Source organism: Heloderma suspectum, chromosome 2 (genome assembly GCF_057233095.1).
Source record: "Heloderma suspectum isolate Gila_16-S chromosome 2, 16-S_ref, whole genome shotgun sequence".
In the NCBI taxonomy this organism is placed as follows: Eukaryota; Metazoa; Chordata; class Lepidosauria; order Squamata; family Helodermatidae; genus Heloderma; species Heloderma suspectum.
This window is the reverse complement of record NC_139459.1, coordinates 329,899,599-329,918,657: the sequence shown is the minus strand read 5'-3', so window position 1 is coordinate 329,918,657 and position 19,059 is coordinate 329,899,599. Positions and strand designations below refer to the sequence as shown.

At 43.5% G+C, this 19,059-nt stretch overlaps 1 protein-coding gene across 1 annotated transcript in view; it reads right to left on the bottom strand.

Annotated features, from left to right (window-relative positions):
- Nucleotides 1–19,059, bottom strand: part of ADAMTS9 (ADAM metallopeptidase with thrombospondin type 1 motif 9) — a 164,665-nt gene that overhangs the window by 64,856 nt on the left and 80,750 nt on the right. Inside the window, exons 22-28 of the mRNA XM_084840466.1 lie at nt 14,572–14,736; nt 11,289–11,408; nt 9,752–9,847; nt 9,443–9,610; nt 8,418–8,708; nt 7,428–7,589; nt 4,971–5,147 (exon numbers count right to left, since the gene is read on the bottom strand). Of these exons, the coding sequence (XP_084696592.1) occupies nt 4,971–5,147; nt 7,428–7,589; nt 8,418–8,708; nt 9,443–9,610; nt 9,752–9,847; nt 11,289–11,408; nt 14,572–14,736 (1,179 nt within the window). The remainder of the gene's footprint in view (nt 1–4,970; nt 5,148–7,427; nt 7,590–8,417; nt 8,709–9,442; nt 9,611–9,751; nt 9,848–11,288; nt 11,409–14,571; nt 14,737–19,059) is intronic.

Sequence of the window (19,059 nt, the reverse complement as noted above, 5' to 3'; positions counted from 1 at the left end):
TTTGAGATCCCAGGCAGGTATATAATGCCTCCAATCAGGCAACATACTGTGGCTAGCCTTAAAATGGGCATTATTACAGTATGTAATGCCCAAGGTAGGCCTGTTGTAACAAGCTGAGACCTTGGGTGTTATGTACCACAAAAACTGGCGAGGAATGCTTCATACTTGATTTTGTGAACATTCCCATGAAAACTGTTCCTATTGGCCTGAGTGAACTGATAATACTTACATGGTATTTTAGGGTATTCATAGCCTTTCACTTTATTCATTCATTTATTTCTATTTTAAAAATATCTCTTAATGGTCACTTATGTCATCTCAGTAAATTGTACAAGAACCCGGTAGGGCTAGTATTGTTAGCATCCAGATACTGCAAATGGAGGAGTTGAGCTGAGAGATAGCGGTTTGTCTAAGGCCACCTGGTGGGTCATAAAAAAGGTAGGATTTGAAGTGGGGCCTACCTGGTCGACAGTGCAGCCCCTTAGCCATGACCCTATACCAGCTCTGTAGCTTCTCAACTTGACTGGACTTGCAATGAGGTTATATGGGATGTGTGTGTGTGTGTGTGACACACAAAGACTTGTCTTTTGAACACTGACAGCAAAAGAATACCATATCATCCTTTGCATATGCATTTTTACTGTATTATACAAATGATCTGTTCCACTGTAGTAGACCTGAAGTAGAGCCTGAAGATCCTGTATTCAGAAAACCTTGCTCTCTCACAGGTGCAAATATACATCATGACTGTATGATATCAAGCCCAAGAAATCATTCTACAAAAGATAGCAATGATTACATTCTACTTTAATTTTTTCTCTCCTCAGACCAGCATTTGAACATTGCAAAGGTAATGCAATATTTATATAAAATTAAATAACAATAGTTGAAAAATAAATATACTTCATTAACATAAATACATAAAGAAATCCATTCTGCTGAAAAAAAGTTTCAGCCAATACTATACTCTTGTTTCAAAAGTGTCCAAAAACATGGAAGCAACACTCCATCTGGTACAGACGAAGTATAAACATCTACAGCAGAAAGGTGGTGATAAATGCCAGAGCTAGAAGGAAGTGTGGCAACACAAAACTAAAAGATGACTTTCCTCTACTACCTATGGTAGTAGCGCATGGTATCAAAACGAGGTAGACAAACATTATTGGATGGACTTTTCAGGTGAAGCAATCAATCTTAGCTTAAGCTTATGTATTTGTGGGGATTTTTTTGTCTCCCTCAGCACCATTTGTATTACTGCCTCTCTAAACCAGGGGTGGACACTTGTTGCTCTCCAGATGTTTTGGTGTATAACTCCCACCAGCCCTAGTCAGCATAGCTAATAGTAAGGGATCATGGGAGTTGTAGGCCAAAACATCTGGAGGGCCACAAGTTGCCCACCCCCTGCTTTAAACTCGGTAGGCTGCTTCAACTAAATGTGTGCGAAATTTAGATTTTTGACATAAAGATACATTTTGATCATGATATGCAAATAAGCGGCTCAACCCTGCAGACTTTTCTCTGGTGGGGTGGGGTGGGATTTTACACATGAATTTGATGGAATTTAGTGAAGAACTGTCAATACTTTGGTCACAAGACTCTCCACTGAAGAGCCAAAGTCCATTCAAGTAAGAATAGAAAAAAAGATTCACGCTCCACACACCCAGTGAAACAGTGATAAAAGATCTCAACCCGGAGGGATTCAACTATTTTTTTTGTGGCGGGGAGGGTAGTAATGGGAGGCATTCTTGCATTGAGCAGCATATCCAGAGCTTACTTCAGTGTTGTTATCACTTTCCCATCCACCTTTAATCCTTGAATAGTGAGCAGGCAAGAGAAAGGGGTGGGCAGCCAGACCGCAATTGTATTGGCGGGAGAGAGCAGGTAGAGGACACATAGGCCACATTTACATCTGCACCACACTGTCTTGTCCATTTCAGGATCTGGTAGGATTACATTTAAGTGTATTAAACCCAATTCTGCACATTGCTTATTAGGCATTCTGAACTACTGTAGTTACATCTTTAAGGTAAGGACAGCAGGCTTTTGTGTGTATGTTTTTTAAAGCCATAACACTACATTAAAAAAATTAGCCCACCTAGCTGTGTTTGTACTAAACATTTAGATTACTACAAAATTAGAGTTAGAATTCTCATGGCTGCAGTATGCAGATGTTATGATGTTAGGGTATTATGATTTCTTTTTACTTTTTGAAGGGCTTCCCTGATTATGTTTAGATATCTGAGATGGGAATGGGATTGACTCCTGGGATTTTTGACTGGTTCAGGAATGCTTGATCGAACTCTGTGTTTTAAATCCTAAGGGGAAAGTTCTATTATAGTGAGGAGAACTCCATTGCAATGGGCCAAGTCATTTCAGCAGGGACAGCTCCTGAAGAATTGCAAGGGAGACATTGCCAGAATTTCACCATATCAGTCTTTCCATTCCATACCCTTTGGTTCTTGGAAATGTTCAAAGCAACTGTAATCCAAGGTTAGCAGCACTTTCCAGTACATAGTTTGGGCAGAAAACCAAATGCATACTGTTTTCTACCTAAACTGAGCACGTTTGCACTTAGCACCAACTTTGCCCCTCAATATAGAAAGGGCTACATTAGCACCTCAGATGAAAGTATTTCATAGCATTTCATACCCTTGTAATGATAAAGCACCATACAAATATTTCTTAAGCAAATGTATGGCTATTACATCATTTGCTGAGGTATGAAGATTAAAATGGTCACAAAACATCCCACAGAGATGGCGGTGAAGGAAGGAAAGGAGGACGTACTATTCCAGCAATATACTATGAAAACCATGCGTGTTTAGGAAGTTCATACATTGGTTGAGAAGGACCCTCTTTATATAAAGTGCTTTAGAATCAAATTAGGACTTAAAACATCTTTAAATTACATTATAACTCAACAATATAGTTACGTGGAGGTGGATCTGTGTGAAACTTTTAAATGGATCCATCACTGGTTTTCTACCTAGTTACTATTGTCCCATGTTCTAAACTCACATGGCAGGGAGTGGGGCAAGGGGAAGAGGGGAACTGATTAACATACAAGGGTCCAAGGATTCAGTGAAGACTGTGTGTGCATACTGACATTGTCCTTGCCAAGAGAAGGAGGAACAGGTTCTCTCAGGATAGCCCCTGGTAAGTTCAGGTCCTGCTCCTCATGGGAGTGCTGTCCACACACACCACATTAAATCACTTGTGCATTAGTGCCTATGGGGTGCTAACTCAAAGCAGAACCACTGGCAAGAGGGAGCAAAGACGAAAGCCTACTTACATCCTTTGGTGGAGCTTGTGACAGAAGGGTGACTACATCAAAGCCAAGATTCTTGCCTTCCTTTCCCATTAATGAACTTGCAAGGTGGGAGAGAGTAGAGCGAGAGAGCAGGGGATTGTTTCACTCCACCCTGCCATCCCATAAGTTTGCTTAAGCAAGAAGAAGGAGGGCTGGATGCTTGCCTTTGATGCACCATTCACTGTTTAAAAGGCCTGGGGTAGGGAAAGGAGAGATCTTCAGGCCCCCTTCCCTCTCCCCTCAACAGGTGGCCTAGCAATGTTTCCTGAGATATCTGTTCTTAAACGAACTTTGTGTGGATGCTCTATTCCTATACAATAACAAATGGACTTTCCTCACAGCCAACCTGGAATTGGAGCACTAAACAGTGTCTCTACAGTAAGGGTGGATAACTTGTGACCCTCCATATGTTTTGGCCCACAACTCCCATCAGTCCTAGCTAGCACAGCCAATTGTGAGGGATGATGGGAGTTGTAGCCAAAACATCTGGAGGGCCACAAGTTGTCCACACTTGCTCTTCAGGCAAAATAGGAGGTCTCCTCAGGACACATCCCAAGAAACACGCTGGAATGAACAAGCACACCTTATGATTCTTTCTGCCATTAGAAAGGAAAAGGCTTATGGGCACTCTGTGCTGATTAACAGATCCTGCCATGCCAAAAAAGAAACTTTCCCTGAACATAGAGTCCATAAAATGACTGGGCCCTCTCTACTTAACACTGCCTTTCTGTTTGAGCTGCACAACAACTCTAAATCTAACATTACCAGCCATAGGTCATCCACAGCAAAGGGAAATCCTCTAGAGATTCTCATGTCACTTATGCCTATGTGGCAAGTACACAGCATGTTGCAAAGGCAAAAGAAGTAAAACCTGCCATGACCTCAGTTCATCTTGGCCTCCCATGATGAAAGCTGCTGAGACATGGGGCCATTGTAAGCTTACATAACTGGGAGCATGTTGTCAGATCCTGAACTACTTTGCAGACACTTGTTCAGAATCAAGGCGGTCGGGATTCCTAGATATGTGCACATGAACCAGGGGTTCATAGTACATAGTTTGCTATCAAAATTTCAGGAAATAAGCCCCTTAGTTTTTCCCAAGACAGCATCATTTATTTGTCACTCCTATTTATTTTTATTCTTCTTTTTTTATAAAAAGGATGTCTTTCTGGGTCATCTGGATAAATAAGCTTGAAATCAATAAATAGAAACAGCTATGCCGATGACAGCAGCTTAGCACTGGAATTCTCTCGTCCCTACAATACTTCAGCAGAGAGCTTACAGCAGGTGCTAAAACAATCCTATACACACAGAAGGGAAACATTTTGGAAATGGAATACTTTTCCCTGGCTTGCAAAGGGTTCCTTCATAGTGGAGATTTGTAATGTGCAGCACTTGCAATAGGCTAATAAAATGTACAAACTTCATTATCAAGCAGAAAGTGCCTTTTAAAATGAACAGATTTCCTAGCTGAAGCCCTTCCTGAATGCCTATTTTATTTGGAGTGCAGTTTTTTTTCTTTTTCTTAAAACCAAACAAACATGTGCATGCATACCAGATATTAGCACCTTGGACTTTAAGTACGCTCATTCCATTTGTATGAATTATTTGTAAAATTAATATAACAACAACAACAAGAAGAAGTATATTAGGGTCGTACCGAGCTCCAAGGGCCAGTATTCCAGGCAGCATATTGAGGGCAGTCCTGCATACTGCACTGCTCACGGTCTGGTGGTTTGTCAAGGATTTCACAGCTCAGATCAGTAAATCTCTCTCCATTGGGATGTTGGCACACAACCAGTCTTGTTCTGGTTCCTCCATCACATGGCTTTGTACACTGGGAAAAAGGCAGTGGGCAGAGCTCACATTAGCAATGATTGGGCTCATTTAAACTTTATGATTGCTACTTTCTTTTTTGTCTTCATTCTGACTCAGAGCCAATTCAGATGTTACTTTTCTTATGATTCAAGAGACTCATAATTCTAGGGATCAGGAAGAAAATTAATATGTAACACAAAAATGCATTTAATCAGATCTGTGCATTAAAATGAATTCCAGAGTGCTCTGATCTCATTGGTGGTGTCATCAGTGTGTTACTACTTGGACATCACATTTCCCCCCCTCCTGGGTCTACAGATGTGTGAGCGACTCACACAACAGTACCATCTGAGAGAGAATTAACATCTAAATTGGCTAACGTTCTGATGGAAGGTAATGTTATTGCTTATTTCAAAAGAAAATGGGGATTGAGTCCCAAATTAGGAGCGAAGGTTGTGGGGACAACAGGACAGCAGACAATAAGAAGACATTTTTGGATATGTGCATATTCTCTGGGGCTGTTCCTTCATATTGGAGAGCTAACCCCATGGAAAACATACAAGGATGTTGCAAAAATGTGGTTCCATTTACCCCATTTTAGTTCTAAAAACTAGTTTAGTTTTAGTTCTTAGTTTTAGGGGTAGTTCAGATACAATTATCTTGTCCTCATAAACCATGTTTGATTAGAGTGAGAACAAACCTCTACACACTCCAGACTCATCCCTCCCTTCTTCAAATATCTGGCTTCTGCAGCTGTATCATGGTTTAGTAAATCACAGTTTCTTGTTACATACAAACTGGAAAACTGTGGTTTAATCTCTGTTTACAAGCCAGGATATGAAACCCAATTTCATATCTTGATTTTTAAAAAGTGATTAAATTGTAGCTGTCCAGTTTGAATGTAACAAGAAACTCAGCTGGTTTGCTTGATATGACAGCACACCACAGTTTAATTTACCTGCAGAGCTGTCGTGTTTTGCTGGTTGCCCATGGGCGCCATTTTTCCATGGCAGCTGTAGGTGCCCGGCTTGCTGTGTCAAGTGAACCCAAGTGGTAGGGGGTGTTTAAGGGTTAGACAACCCTCAAATAACCCTAAAACAAGCCATTTTTTATTTCAGGGTTGTCTAAGCCTGGGTTCGCATGACATGACAAGCCTCTGCAGGTAAATTAAGCAATGGTGGGCATTCATGTCATGTGAGTCAGGTCACTGTAGTTTAATAAACTCTGGAAGTCTTGAATTATGGTGCACAAGAGAAAAGAGGAAAGAAGGGGAGTAAAGATTGTGCAGGCACACAGCTTGCTCCCCTTCTAATAGCCATGATCCTTCAAGCTGAGATCATTATATCTGAACCAGGCCTCATAGTCCTTTTATTACTAGATAAATTAGTGTTATCATTTCCAATGACTAGGTTACCCTGTGGGATAATCAGGAGGTTAGGATAATTAATCTTCTAACCATATCTATTGACTAGTGCTATTTGTTCCTTCTGAAATTGTGTTTGGTTTATTTTTAAAACATGAACAAAGGAAATAAAAAACAGAGTCAAATATTTAAAATCTTCAGTTAGTTTCATAATTAATAATGCTTCCGCTGTTAAAATAATACCTTGGGAATGGATTCATTGTTGTTGTTTTATATATTACTGCAATGCGTTATATGTAGGGTAGCCTCTGAAAACGGTCCGGAAACTTGAGCTGGTTCAAAATAGGGCAGTGAGATTGTTCACAGGGACTGGCCAACGTGATCATATTATACCAGTACTTTTCCATCTGCAGTGGCTCCCAGTACATGTCCAAGCCTGATGCGAAGTGCTGGTATTAACATTCAAAGCCCTAAGTGGCTTGGGGCCAGGTTACTTGAAGGATTGTCTCCTTCCATATATACCTGCCCAGACCCTACGATCGTCCTCAGTGGTCCTTCTCCTGGAGCCCCTGCCAAAGGAACTGAGGTGGGTGGCTACTAAGAAGGGGGCCTTTTCTGTTCTGTTTCCCAGAGAGGCTCACCTGGTGCCTATATTGTGTTCTTTTTGGCACCAGGTGAAGACCTTATTTTCCCAGGACTTCTAGTCTTTCAGTTTCTGTTGTTTTAAATCTGTTACTGTATTTTAAATCTTTGCATTACTGCTAGGTTTTTGGTTTTTTGCTTTTTATACTGTAGTTTTAAACTTTTATTTTGTATTTTACATTGTATTTTATGGTTTTAATTGTTGTGAACTGTCCAGAGAGCTTTGGACATCGGGCGGTATAGAAATGTAATAAATAAATAATAAAGGAAGGAAGGAAGAAGCACTTTACTCACCTCACCCCAGCTGCCATAGGCCCACTGAGGGCAGGGCCCTGATTCACATGATCTTTGCTCATCTGGTTTTGTGCTTACATCACAATTACTGGCGGTGTATCCATTTTCATCCTGGCATACCACAACCCGCCGTTGGAACCCACCAGCACATGTACTGGAACACTATAAAACGTGATTATAAAGGTTGAGGAAGCTCAGTCTAGGTTAGCCTGATGGTTAAACAACGTAGGTATCAACCGTTCCCTGTTCCATTGTTACTCATATTTTATAATGGTCAACATCTCTCACACTTCGTCTGACTTTGTCCAGTGTTATCACTACAATATTAAGTACAGGTAGGTAAATTGGAGATTTCAAAGACAAAACATATTGCCGTTGTATTTAAAGCAGTTCACTGGTTTGGGAAAAGATACATATAATCTCTCTCTCTCTTTCAAATCATGCTTGGCAACCTGCTTGAAAAGCCTCAGAAATGAGGACAGTGCCTGGACTGGGCTTCTCAATTGCAAGTGGTTATATGATTTCATTTTTATTTTATTCATTTCTATTTTATTTATTCTTCCACTGTGGAACTCAAGGTGGCTACATGTGGTTCCCAGGTGGTCTGCGCTCTAAGCACTGACCAGACCCAGACCTGCTTAGCTTCAGCAAGGTGGCTGCCTCATGTGCCTTTAGACCATGCCCTGGGACATGATGGGAATATCCCTTGTTCTCCTTCCCCTGCAGCACCCCACATCTGCTCTGGAGTGTCTCTTAACCCACCACAGCAGATCTAAGGTGTTGTGCAGTGGGCTGGAGGTGGGACGAGAAGACTGTTCTGCCAGCCATTTCTGTTCCACGGGTGGACAGTCAAGGTAGGATACAACCCTCAATTAGTATTGTTTATTCTGACAGCTGAATGTTTCTTTGGCATGGAATTTTTGGGATGGGCATAACTTGTATCCAACCCAATTCAAAATGGAATAAAAAGTATCTGCACCAGCTACTTACTGCTCCCCATGGGCCAGTTCTCCACTGGTTGCCTCCATGTGCGTGTCCACGACCTTGGTTTCGGTTCGGGTTTCCACCCTGGTTGTTCTTTTGATGATAGTCCGGGTAAGGGAAAGGATGGATTGGCCTGTTGTATTCAGGGTTGATCTGTTGACATGATGGCATAGAGCAATCCTGCTCCGTTGCAGGGATATCCTCAGCATCACATTCACTCCTGTCAACGATCTGGTCACTGTAATCTATGCAGACTACTTGCCGGGTCACCTTACCTTGCCCACAAGTTACAGAGCACTGCGTTAATACAGGAGAGAAATGGAAATGGATGCCTTTACCAGGGAGATATGCTTTGAAAAGTGGAACTCATTTATATACAATTATTTTAAGCATTGATAGTTTCACTGGTGTGTGACTGAATGCCACATCTCTGACAATGTCACAGAATAAGGAACATAAGAACCTACCTTATACCAGGCCAGACTCTTTGTCCATCTAGCTCAGCACCGTCTGACTAACTCAAGTCCCATTTATTCCAATGGGTCTACTCTAAGGAGGACTTACACTGGATTTTACCCATAGACCAAAACATCAGGAAGGCAACATGTCGGGGAAGGTTGTGCTAGCTGATGCTTCTAAAAAGATGCCAGGGATTTAACTTGGGACCGTCTGCATGCATCTGTTCTAATACCGTGCTGTGGTTCTGTTTTGCCCCAGTCTGCTACTGAAAGATGAGCTCCACTATTGCTGTCACCACCTGTGACAGCAGCAGCAAAAGAAAGAAGTTTAAAGAACAGAAAGGCACCACTGCTACCACCGGTAAGCTCCTACTGAACCTACTGGAGAATTTTACAACCCCCCTTGACAAAATATCCCCTTCTTTGGGGCAGTGTGCATTTTGTCTGCTGCCCCAAATCAAGCCCAAAGTTCTCTTCTCTTAAAAATGCCTGATAAATGTGACTTAATAAGCAACAAGAGGCACTTTGGCACATGTTCAAATTATGCCACCTTGAAACATGGAGGTTGCTCACCGCGCTCCATTCCATGGCCTTCCACTGTCCACATGGTGTTATAGTACATGCTTCTGTTGCTGATGGCTTTGGAAGGTGAAAGCAGGCGGCCTCATCAGCCACAGAGCCCTGATAGTCACGACAGCTGACATATCTCATCCTGGTACCTTTCCCGCACGTAGTCGAACACTAGGGAAGATGGGCAAGAATGCCAATGGAAAAACTGACCCTTTTGACAAGAACACCATATAGCCTTAGGGCTGCAGGGTTTATTTGCCAAGGGAACTAAAAATGTATATTTGTAAGCTTAAGCTGACCAGTATAACGTACAGGAGTCCAGGATCCGAATCTCCACTGGGTTCTGTGGCTGCTTTGCTTTGCTTCTGGGCTGCTTGGGTGAAGATGGCATGGTGCTGTTTCACAGTCCTGTTTCATAAATAAGAGCAGAACTAAGCAAGCTGCTAAGGAGTATCAACAATTTATAGTATTTCACTGCTGATTAGGGGTTACACTAATGCAATTATGAAACAAGGTGGGGGGAACACTCCCACTATCACCTTTTAAACGCTTGTTTGCTACAAGTGGTTCATCTTACCTTAAAGGTGGATATTCTCAGTGCATCTGCCAAATTCTGAAATATACACACTTAACGACTGTCATCTATACGATGGCCTTTTGATCTACCCGTATTCTCTTTCTTTCCTACTACAAAATGCAGCCCTTAAAAATATAGGCATGCCAATTTACAAAGGCACACAGTGCTAATATTAAGAATCTCCACACATCAAATTGTGTCAGGAACTGTACAAACCACAAACAATCTCTGTAGAGTGTTTACAAGTTATGTCAGATAGGCAAGACTGGAATGATGCCCAAAGAATGGTCTGAAGATGAGATGGGAATTAGGAGAGAAAGGGATTAAGTTCTGGAAAACAAACAGGGGAGCTTTTGATGGGAGTTGAGGTTTTGTTAAAGTGTAGATCTTGAACAGGGACTTGAAGGTGCTGAGGGACAGAAGCTGTCAAATAGGGATAGGTAGCCTGGTCCAGACATGGGGAGCAGCAGGACAGAAGGCAAGGGAATGGCAGGAAGGCCCAAAGGACACTTCAAACTAAAGGAATAGCCTTACAGTTTTCCTAGGCTGTACCACTTACTGCAGACTGCAAGTGAGGTATCACATTTTGAATGCTCCCCTATGAATAAAAAAAAAAAAACGACCCTGCAGCTGGCAATTAGCATGTCAGCTCAGCAAGAAAGGTCAGCTAAAATCCTTGTCCCTAACACATTCCATTTTCCATGTGCGGTGCATGTTAGATGCTGGGCAGCATTCCACCATACTGGATTTCTCCATGTCCCCTCCCTACACACCGTGTGTCTTGATGCTGCAGCAGAAGTGCTAGTTCCACCTCCCCAGGCAACAAGGGAGAAGGTCTTCTTGGTGGCAACCCCCCATTATGGAATGAACTCCCTAGCGAGGACCACCTGGCACCAACACTTATCTTTTCAGCTCCAGGTTAAGACCTCCCTCTACTCCCAGGCATTTGGCAGCATATGATACGTTTTTAATCAGGTCATGGGATATTGTTTGGATATGTGTGTGTATGCTCTGATCATATGTTTGTAGCTAAACTGTTTTTATATTATGCATAATACTGTATTGTAAAGGTTTCTAATCTCTGTAAACAGCTTTGGCTATTGAGCGGTATAGAAATGAAATGCATCACAGGTGGCTTCATTTGCCCGCTTGCACTAACTGACAGCACTCAGGCCCACCATCCAGCCTCTTTGTTCGCAAAGGGATTCCACAGTCCCTTTGAAATGTGAAAGAGTGGCAGTGGTTGAATATCTGCCCTATCAGCACACCTACCTGTGTATCCGTTGGTTTGGTAGCAGCATTGCATTCATTATCATCTACCACAGACACGTACGCACCAACCACACATTTCACTGCTCTCATCTGATAGCCCTGCCCACATGTCGCGGTGCACTGGTGGGAAGATAACAGATAAAGAAAGCTCTGGGCATATTGAGATATTACTAACAAACATCTATCGGTTTTAGGAACATAGGAACACAGGAATCTGCCTCATACCGAGTCAGACTTTTAGTCCATCTAGCCCACTATCGTTGACACTGATTGGCGGGGGCTCTCCAGGGTTTCAGGCAGCGTGCAAAGCACTCACACTTACCACTGAGCTGTGGCCCAATAGCTTTGTATCAGTTTAACAATGATGACACCCTGGGAAGTGTAGTTTTGACAAGGGTGCAGAGAGCCCTAGCCTGCCACACAGAACTACAGTTCCCCATGGAGAGGGAATGACTATTAAACCACTTTTATGCTGTGGTATTAAATATGCCCTGTTCAGCAGGCTTTGTAGTGCATCTGCCTTACTTCTAAACACATTATGGAGAGATAAGAAAGTTCAAGGCACGTAACTTTAGCTGCCAAACCCAGAGATGTCTAAAATAAAAAAGGGCCCTTGCTACTACTTCAGTCACTTCCATTTCAAATTAGGTCAAACAGGTAAAATCTGCTGCTTCTGTTGGAATCCTGCATGCTTCATTTATTCCCTTCAAATATACATGTGCAAGTGTTTAAATCATTTACCATTCTGTGGATTATGAATCTCATGTAATCTCTGTCTCGTTTCTTTACTGAATTGACAGTTGCAGCAACCTTAATGGGACATGATTATGACAGGAAGGCATGACCAGTTGAGGAGAAACCTGTGTGGTCTGGACAGGTTTATTCATTTACTTGTTTTGAAAGTGTAATTAGATTAGAGCTATTGCTGCAGTGGAGATGGAAGAGGGAGAAGTCTTTCAGAGTTATTGCTGGTGAAGTCTCATTTTGTATGTAATGTATTTTTCAACACTGAAAGCTCAACACTAAAAGGTTCCTTTAAAAACACACACAAATGATGCTTAAAACCAAGTCTAACTATTCTTAATCAAAACCTTCCCTACCCTTCCAGTGCTTATTCTCACTAGGTTACCTGCTTTGGAGACCAAAGATTTGTGGCCAAGCATATGCTTTGCATGTATATGCTCTGTATATAATGGTCCCTTATTGAATCCTTGACATCTCTGATTAAGGGAACACTGGTAGCAGGGCTTGGGAAGACCTCTGTCCGTGACTACCATAGATACCCATTAACAGCCTGGACCTACGATAATGGGCTAAAAGACCCATAATTTCTGCATTATGCAAAACCCCCACAAAAATCCACATCCTTTCTGGAGCTTCCTGCTTTCAGTTTCTTTGCAGGATTAGGAAGGGCTCCTTTACACAGCAGACACCTGCTTTGAACTGAGGGAGTGCCTTCCTCTCTCCCTGGCATGTGTGCAAAGGAGCGGGGTGGGTTCTTGTTTCTGTAGCTTAACTCCTGCTGTACTCTTTTCTTGCAGCCCCCAGAAAACCTCTGACTTACTTCTGAGTAGACATAACATGTAAGATGGTGCCATAAGTCTGCAACCCTTGGCACACTTACGTGGGAGTAAACTCCACTGAACTCAATGGGACTTTCTTCTGAGTAGACGTAAGATCACCCTGTAAGTCTGCAACCCTCGGCACACTTACTTGGGAGTAAGCCCCACTGAACTTAATGGAGTGCTCTGAATCAACAGAGGACGTTGCTTCTGAGCTTGCTGGGGTGGGGGATCAGATGTGTCTTCCTTCATTGCATGGGAGGCATTCTACCCTCTTCTCCCTCCAACTGAGAAATGTGCTCAAGCATTTGCATGGCAGACACCTGGGAATCGAGGAAAGGCCTTCCTCAGCAAGACTTGAGCGGAGGCAGGAGTTGCAATCAACAGGCAATTCTTACCCTCGCACCTGTCAAATCTGCTCCTGCACGCCCCGCTCCCATCCTCAATACCTTCGTCATCCTGACCGCGCGCACCCCCAGCAACTGAAAACAAATGCCCACAGCAGGCGGAAAGAGCGCTTTCTTCCACTACTGGAGAATTTCATGGGGAGGTCATGCTATTCCTGTTCCGTGGGCTGGAAAAAATACCACATTTATTGCATTTGGGGAAAACACAGGATAGGCTGGGGGAAATTGCGGGAGACACCCTGGAGGGTAACGGCGTCATCTAAAGAGCCCGCAAACTTCTGTGACAGAGCCATCTCAATAGCAGGATAAAAGCTCCGTGTGATGAACCCTCCATACTCTGAATTGTCATGTGTGACACGGCCCTGACTCTAGAGATTTCCTCTGATGATGACTCAGATGTAACAGAGCCCAAAGGCCCTCTGACACAGGTGAGTCAGAGGGATTCCAGCACTACTCTGGCCAATCCCAGCATCTCTAAAGAAGCTATGCTGGGCCCTTCTGCAGAGGAGGACTTGGACAGACCTACAGAAGGGGTCCCTAACTCCCCTCCAGATTATGTCCCCCCTGTGGAGTCAAAGCACAAGTCACCCCCCAGCCCCAGAAACCACCACGCTAGAAGGTACAGCCACTCAGAGGTGAAGTGCATGCCACAAGGCCCAAGGTAACAGGACTCCTCAAGAGTAAGGGGCCCCTGGAGACAGCTTTAACTGTTTGCAGCTGGACCTGGGTGTGAGCTGGGAGGCTACACTATATACAAGCTCTCAGTTGAGACCTGCTGCTTGCTAGAACAACAGCTTTCTTGCAACATCTAGAACCTTTTATTTTCAAAACAGTTGAAAAACTGGTTCAGAGATGAAAGGGAGTTGTTTTGGTGATGTCAGAAATGCTAGTCTATTTGCTGCATTCAGAGTGAGTTGGGTTTTTTTCAGAGCTTGAACTTGAAGATGAAAAGATACCTTTGTAAAAAATATGGTGAGGGACAACCAAACCAGACCACTCCTCTCTATATATTATATCTGTGTTTGCTCATAGGCAACTTGTCCAAGTAACGAAGGCTGTAATCTCAAGGGGTGCTGAAAGTATTACACTGGCTCAGGACAAATCTGGATCAGTTTAGTATCTAGCCTTTGAGTACGGCTATTTCACAATCTCTCTTACTTCATTCTCATCGGTGTCTCTTTTTATTCTGCACTCTTACTTAGCTTGTAAGTCTCCTACATAGGGATTGCATTTTTTTTTTACACAGTCCCCAAAACATATGCTATTGGAGCTAATTAATACTGCTTATTAATAGGAATACATGGTTTCAAATACCTGGCCCCATGGTCCGACTTGCCATGCAGCACATTCCTGCTGCTGACAACCTTGCACAGAATCTGGTTTAGTCTCTGGATTGCAGAGTCTGTCATTCAGCTGATCTCGTCCAAACTGGCACCAGATCTGCCGGTGTTTGTGCCCTTTCCCACAAGTTACCAAGCACTGAAAGAAGAAAAATTAAGCTTAGGCTTGCATTGTTCATCCAAAATCCAGGCAACAACTCCTGAAAAGATTAATAAGGGGGGAAACAGTTTAAGAATGAGGATAACCACCTTCGGCCTCAGAAGGTCAGCCAGGGCTGAAACCAGATTGTCATGGTATCACAGCCACATGGCCAGTTGAACTACAGAATCATCATGTGGATAAAGCCAGTTAAACTACAGAATCATCATGTGGATAAGCTTTGGTTACAGGGACAGGACTGGATAAAGATATAAAAAGAGAAAATTCCTGTGCAAAACTTGTTTTTGGCCAGTTCTGTCTCTCAGCATACACTTTCAGTCAGGCTAGAAGGGTGAGGCAGTGTGCTGACTGTACTTTTTTTAATGGAAATTTTTACTGAATTTCAGTAATATTAACAAAGCAAAATAAAACCAAACCAAACCAAAATGGAAACTAAAATAAAACAAATTCCATCAGGATTACATCTTCTTACCATGTATCTTAATGGGTGTACAGAGGTCACAGGTAATTCTTGTCAGTGCTACTAGATATTTTATCAGATGGACTCAGGATTATTATTCATCTGTTTTCTTCCTTATAAAAGCCATAGGGTTTTATAGTGAGAGGGAATCAAATATTGATGTTCTGTTCGTATATGTGATAAAGTCAAACCATATCGCATGGAATGAATCATGTTTGCTTTGACCCCTGGCCACCTTCAGCTTGTGCAATATTTTTTTTTTCCATTATGGCAATTTGCCAGACCATGGCATACCAATAATCTAATCCCTGGAAGGTGAATCCCTTCCAAAACCTAGCTATCGTGGATCTGGCAGCTAGAAGTGAATGAGTTATCAGCTCCTTACTGTTTAAATCATTAGCTTCCCCTATAAACAAGTTTACTACTACTAGACTTGGCATATGTGGGATATTTTGGTTTGTAATATGGCCAATCTCTGCTGCCACTGCCCGCCAGAATGGCTGGACTTCTGCAAAATCCCACCACATGTGCTGGTACATTCCTGACTCCTGGCACCCCCTCCAACACTGAGGAGATGTTGAGGGTTTCATAAGTGAGAGATGCCTTGGAGTCAGATGCCACCCATGGACCATTTTCAGTGACAGCTCTCTAGTTTGGGCTGATACTGATTTATATGGAGGCTTATCCCATAGCTTTTGCCAGTCATAGTCATCTACTTTAAAGTTCCAGTTTGTTTCCCACCAAGTTTTTTGTGGAGTGGTTAAATCAAATGTGAACTGCAGGAACTGTCTGTATGTTACAGAAATAAACCCGAGTTTATTATCTCTCCCGAGTTCCCTACCATTAATTTTTCAAACAGAGTTAGGCTTCTAGTGGCCTTACCTGACAGGGGAGAAACCATGATCACTGTACTCCCATTTATAAGCCATTGTGGAGGCTTGTAAAACAGACCTAATGTTTTTGGTTATCACACACTTCAAAAGTAAACGTATTGGGCTGGATTGCGAGACTGAGTTAGTCACACTTTAATCCCACTGAAGTCAATGGGACAAGTTAACCATGACTATCTTGAACTTCCTTTGACTTGGATTCCTGCATTAAGCAGGGGGTTGGACTTGACGGCCTTGTAGGCCCCTTCCAACCCTACTATTCTATGATTCAGCCCCACTGATTTCAATAGGATTAAAATGTGACTAACCGTGGGGGGGGGGGGTGTTTCCACCAGCGATTTACTCCACGCTGGCTGCGTGTTGAGGTCGTTAGGGATAGATGATGTCATGGCCATCCAGCAGCCACCCCAGAGCTTATCAGGGGAAAACCGGATTTCCTGAGACTGCTTAAAGTCCAATTCTTTTCCTTAAGTTGGGTTCTCCCCGGTATAGTTGTTATATGCCCCAACCCCTGCATTTAGCTCGGGTATGCTAGCCCTGCCCAGGGGTATGCCCTTCACTGTGACCCCAGTCAAGGGGTGTTTCCTCCCACTGTGCTGAATGAGGCTTGCCCTCTGAATGCCCACAGAAATAACAGAGAAGTCCCTCAACTGACACGACACATTTTAAAGCCCAATTCCTTAAATGCGATTAAGTGCAATCTCGAGGCTCCGATTCATTGCCTTAGGAAGTAACCACTTCACAGCTTCCTTATAGAGATCCTGTGCGTTAAAATGGGGGCTGGTTTCCATCTCTTTCCCACAACAAACCCATTAGTGTCTCCTCAGAAGTAACTCCCATTGTGCCGAATGACGCTTGCCTTTGAATGCCTACATCAGAACTTAAAGAGATTGCCCTCAATTGAAATGGCACATTTTAAAGCCCAATTCCTTAAGTGTGATTAAGCAGGATCTCGAGGCTCCGATTCATTGCCTTAGGAAGTAAGTACCTCACAGCTTCGTTATAGGTATCCTGTGGGTTACAATGGGAGCTGGTTTCTGTCCTTGTGATCTCCCCATCCCCTTTCCCAGCACAAGCATATGTGTGTCTACTCAGAAGTAACTCCCACTGTGCTCAATGAGGCTTGCTCCTGAAATGCAGGTGCATCTGGGCTTTCAGGGAAAAGGGGGGGGAGAGGGGGGAAGCCTCTCTAATTGGTTGAGAAGCCCCTGCCAGTCAGATGATGTTCACTCCAACCCCCATCCCCCCCCCCCCCCAAGTATGTTCTGTGAAGCGATTTTTACTGGTCCGGAGAATATGCTCGTGGAACCATGCTCACAGCCAAGCCGATTCCTTTTAAAAAATCCGGTATGCCTCTGTTAGCTTCTCCTTCCGTTTAACACAGCTTTAGACTGTAACCCAATGCATACTCACCTGGGAGTAAGCCTCATTTAACACAATAGGTCTTATTTCTGAGTAAACATATGTAGGATTGCATTGTTAAGTCTGCATCCAACCCACTGTCTCCAGAATCTGAGACCAAATCTTGATCCTACAGACCTTGAAAACTACCAGAGTTCAGAGATATGGTGTTTTAGTTGGACCTATGAACATAAACATGAATGGCTTATTGCATGGAGCAGCTGCCACTCAGAAACAGTTTCAAGTGGTCTCCACCTGTTCACCTATTGTGAGAAGAACCCCTGGGATGGGTACTGGTGCTTAGGATATTGTGGTGTCACTGTAACCACCATGAACTGGTTGGTTTAGGGGTGAAGTCATTCAGGGGAGAGCTAGAAGGGGAGAGAGTCAGGCTATTCTGCTGGGGAACTGAATGCTATTTGTAGGCTCTTATCACTTTGTTCAACTGATATATGTTTGGCTGATTAGCAAAGGGATGGGGAATTAATTTGTATATCTCCAGTATTATTTGTTATAGCTGCGTTGTTATTGCAGGGCGATGACCTTCTAGCTGTAAATTATAAGTCTGCAACTTATACATTTAGCTCTATGAGGGCAATTGTTGTATTGTTCTGTATAACAGGGATTCTATCTAGGGATGTCAGAGAATTCCGCCACGGATCTTGGTGAGGCCGAATGCCAGTGCATTCAGCCCCCTGAAATCTGTGGCGGAACGGCCTGCCACCCCCCACCCCCGTGGATCCCCCCTGGGATGAGACTTACCTGGGGCGGATGTTCCGGGTGGCAGCGGCTCCGGCTGCTGGTCTTCTGACTGGTTGCCGCCACCGCCATTTGTAGTCTGGAGGTTGTTGTTGTTGTTGTTTTTAACAGAGACGTGATAGGCTACGTAAAGATTTACGTAGCCTATCACGTCTGGTTAAAAAAAAAAAACCGCCTATGCAAATGGCGGCGGCTATGGCCGCCGCCATTTGCGTTCCTTATTTTTGGCCGTCTTAGTCTACGTAAATATTTACGTAGACTATTACGGCGAAAATAAAGGGGAACACAAATAACGTAGTGGGCGCTATTTGCGTCCCTTTTTGATTCGCCGTTTTAGCTTACGTAAATATTTACGTAGACTAAGACGGCCAAAAATAACTAAGACAGCTACAGCTGCCGCCATTTGCGTTCCTTATTTTTGACCGTCTTAGTCTACGTAAATATTTACGTAGGCTAAAACGGCGAATCAAAAAGGGACGCAAATAGCACCCGCTACGCAATTTGTGTTCCCCTTTATTTTCACCATAATGAAAATTACGTGGTTACGTGGTTACATACGTGGTTGTTTTTGTTTTTTTTACCCAGAGCCCTCCGCGGCTGGAAATCCAGCTGCAGACGGCTCTGGCCTGGGCCTGGCCGGCTGCTCTGCGGAGCTGCCGCGGAGCACAGCCGGCCGTTGAGGATTCCAGGGGGGAGGAACGGATTGCCTCCCCCCCCTCGAGGATTCCGGGGGGAGGGACAGAACGCTTCCCCCCCCCATGAACATAATCCACGGAAAGGTAAGTGACTTTC